The 1,351-nt window shown below is 47.2% G+C and overlaps 1 protein-coding gene across 1 annotated transcript; it reads left to right on the forward strand.

Annotated features, from left to right (window-relative positions):
* Positions 1–365: 365 nt before the first annotated feature.
* On the forward strand, positions 366–944 carry BEX4 (brain expressed, X-linked 4). Its single transcript, XM_004685655.2, has one exon. The coding sequence runs from the start codon at positions 373–375 to the stop codon at positions 727–729; it is 357 nt and encodes a 118-aa protein (XP_004685712.1). The 5' UTR covers positions 366–372; the 3' UTR covers positions 730–944.
* The last annotated feature ends 407 nt before the right edge of the window (positions 945–1,351 follow it).

The raw sequence follows: 1,351 nt of genomic DNA on the forward strand, positions 1-1,351 counted from the left end.
GGTGGGTGCCGGGGACTGTGGTGGGGGGCGGGGTGGGAAGCGTGTGCGAAGCCCCGAGACCCCAGCACCGCCCCCCACTCAAATGCGTCCTCCATTTTGGTGCCTGCGGAGGCCTGGGAAATGGATTGGCTTGGAAAATGGTGGGTCTGGGGAGGGGGGGGGAGGGCAGCGAGAAGGAGGGGGGAGAGCCGGGACTGAGGGAGCCTAGAAAGAGGCTAGGAAGCCTCTCTGGTAGGAAAGATGAAATTTTAAAAAGCCTTTAAAGTCCAGGGCGCTGAATCTTGAAAGTTTCTTGGGAGGGCCTCTGTCCTCGGTGCTGATTAGTCCACCAAGAAAATAGTCCCTTCTCTGGTCTTTTGTCTACTAGGAGCAATGGCGTCCAAAGAAGAACAAATGCTAAAAATTCGAAACATGGAAAGCGCGCGACAGGAAAAAGAAGAAGGGTCGCAGCCCCTTGTACAGGATGGAGAGGAAGAACAACAAGTGGGACGGGGTGAAGGCCAGAAGCCTGGAGGAAAATGGGGGCTGATTAGGCGATTTATCCCCAATTTTCGATGGGGCATACCTAACAAGCATGCTGATCACAGTGAAGTGGGAGATGATGTAGAAAAGTTCGTAGGGCAGATGGTGGAAGTCAAGAGAAAGGCTAAGGAGCAGCAGATGAGGCATTACATGCGCTTCCAAACTCCTGAACCTGATAATCATTACGACTTTTGCCTTATACCATGAATCCCAAGGGATAATAATTCCTGGGATAATAATTTGGTCTCTGCTCTACAAGCTTGTTAGTTTTGTGATTTACATTTTCTGTAAACTGTTAGTGTTTCTACTTACCAGTTTCTATTTGATTATTGGTTTTGGCTTAATGTTAATCTTTTTGGCAGCCCTGTTTTAGGAAAAATATTCTCTTCATAATTGAACTTAATAAAGCAGTTTAAAAGCAGTCTTCCTTTTTTGTCCTAGTCTTTATTTTTTCTTAATATTGCCATTCCTCTCCTAGCTGTCCGAACTTAAAAATCTCAGTAGTCTTGGACTATTTTTTTCTTTTTTAAAAAAAAGATTTATTTATGCATACAGAACTGGGGTACAGGCCAGAGGTGCAGGGGCGGTGAGAGGATTCACCGAGAGAGAGTGGGGAGCAGAACAGGTAGATCTATGAAGTACATTGCTGAGGAGAGCAGTGGGCGGATCAGGAGAGGTCTGCCAAGCCATGTGGGTCACCTCCGGGGTATGGATCAATCTCATGCGGAAGTGGCTTTAGCTTCTTAGTGCTGTGTTTTAACCTGCTGCGCAACAAAGGAGGGTCCCTATTTCTTTCTTGTCCCCAACCATCAGGAAGGATCCTCCACAT

This window comes from Condylura cristata, unplaced genomic scaffold (genome assembly GCF_000260355.1).
Source record: "Condylura cristata isolate star-nosed mole 26May11 unplaced genomic scaffold, ConCri1.0 scaffold00019, whole genome shotgun sequence".
Lineage (NCBI taxonomy): Eukaryota > Metazoa > Chordata > Mammalia > Eulipotyphla > Talpidae > Condylura > Condylura cristata.

Coding starts and splice junctions, on each gene's coding strand:
- BEX4 (XM_004685655.2), top strand. CDS start 373: ATGGCGTCCAAAGAAGAACAAATGCTAAAAATTCGAAACATGGAAAGC.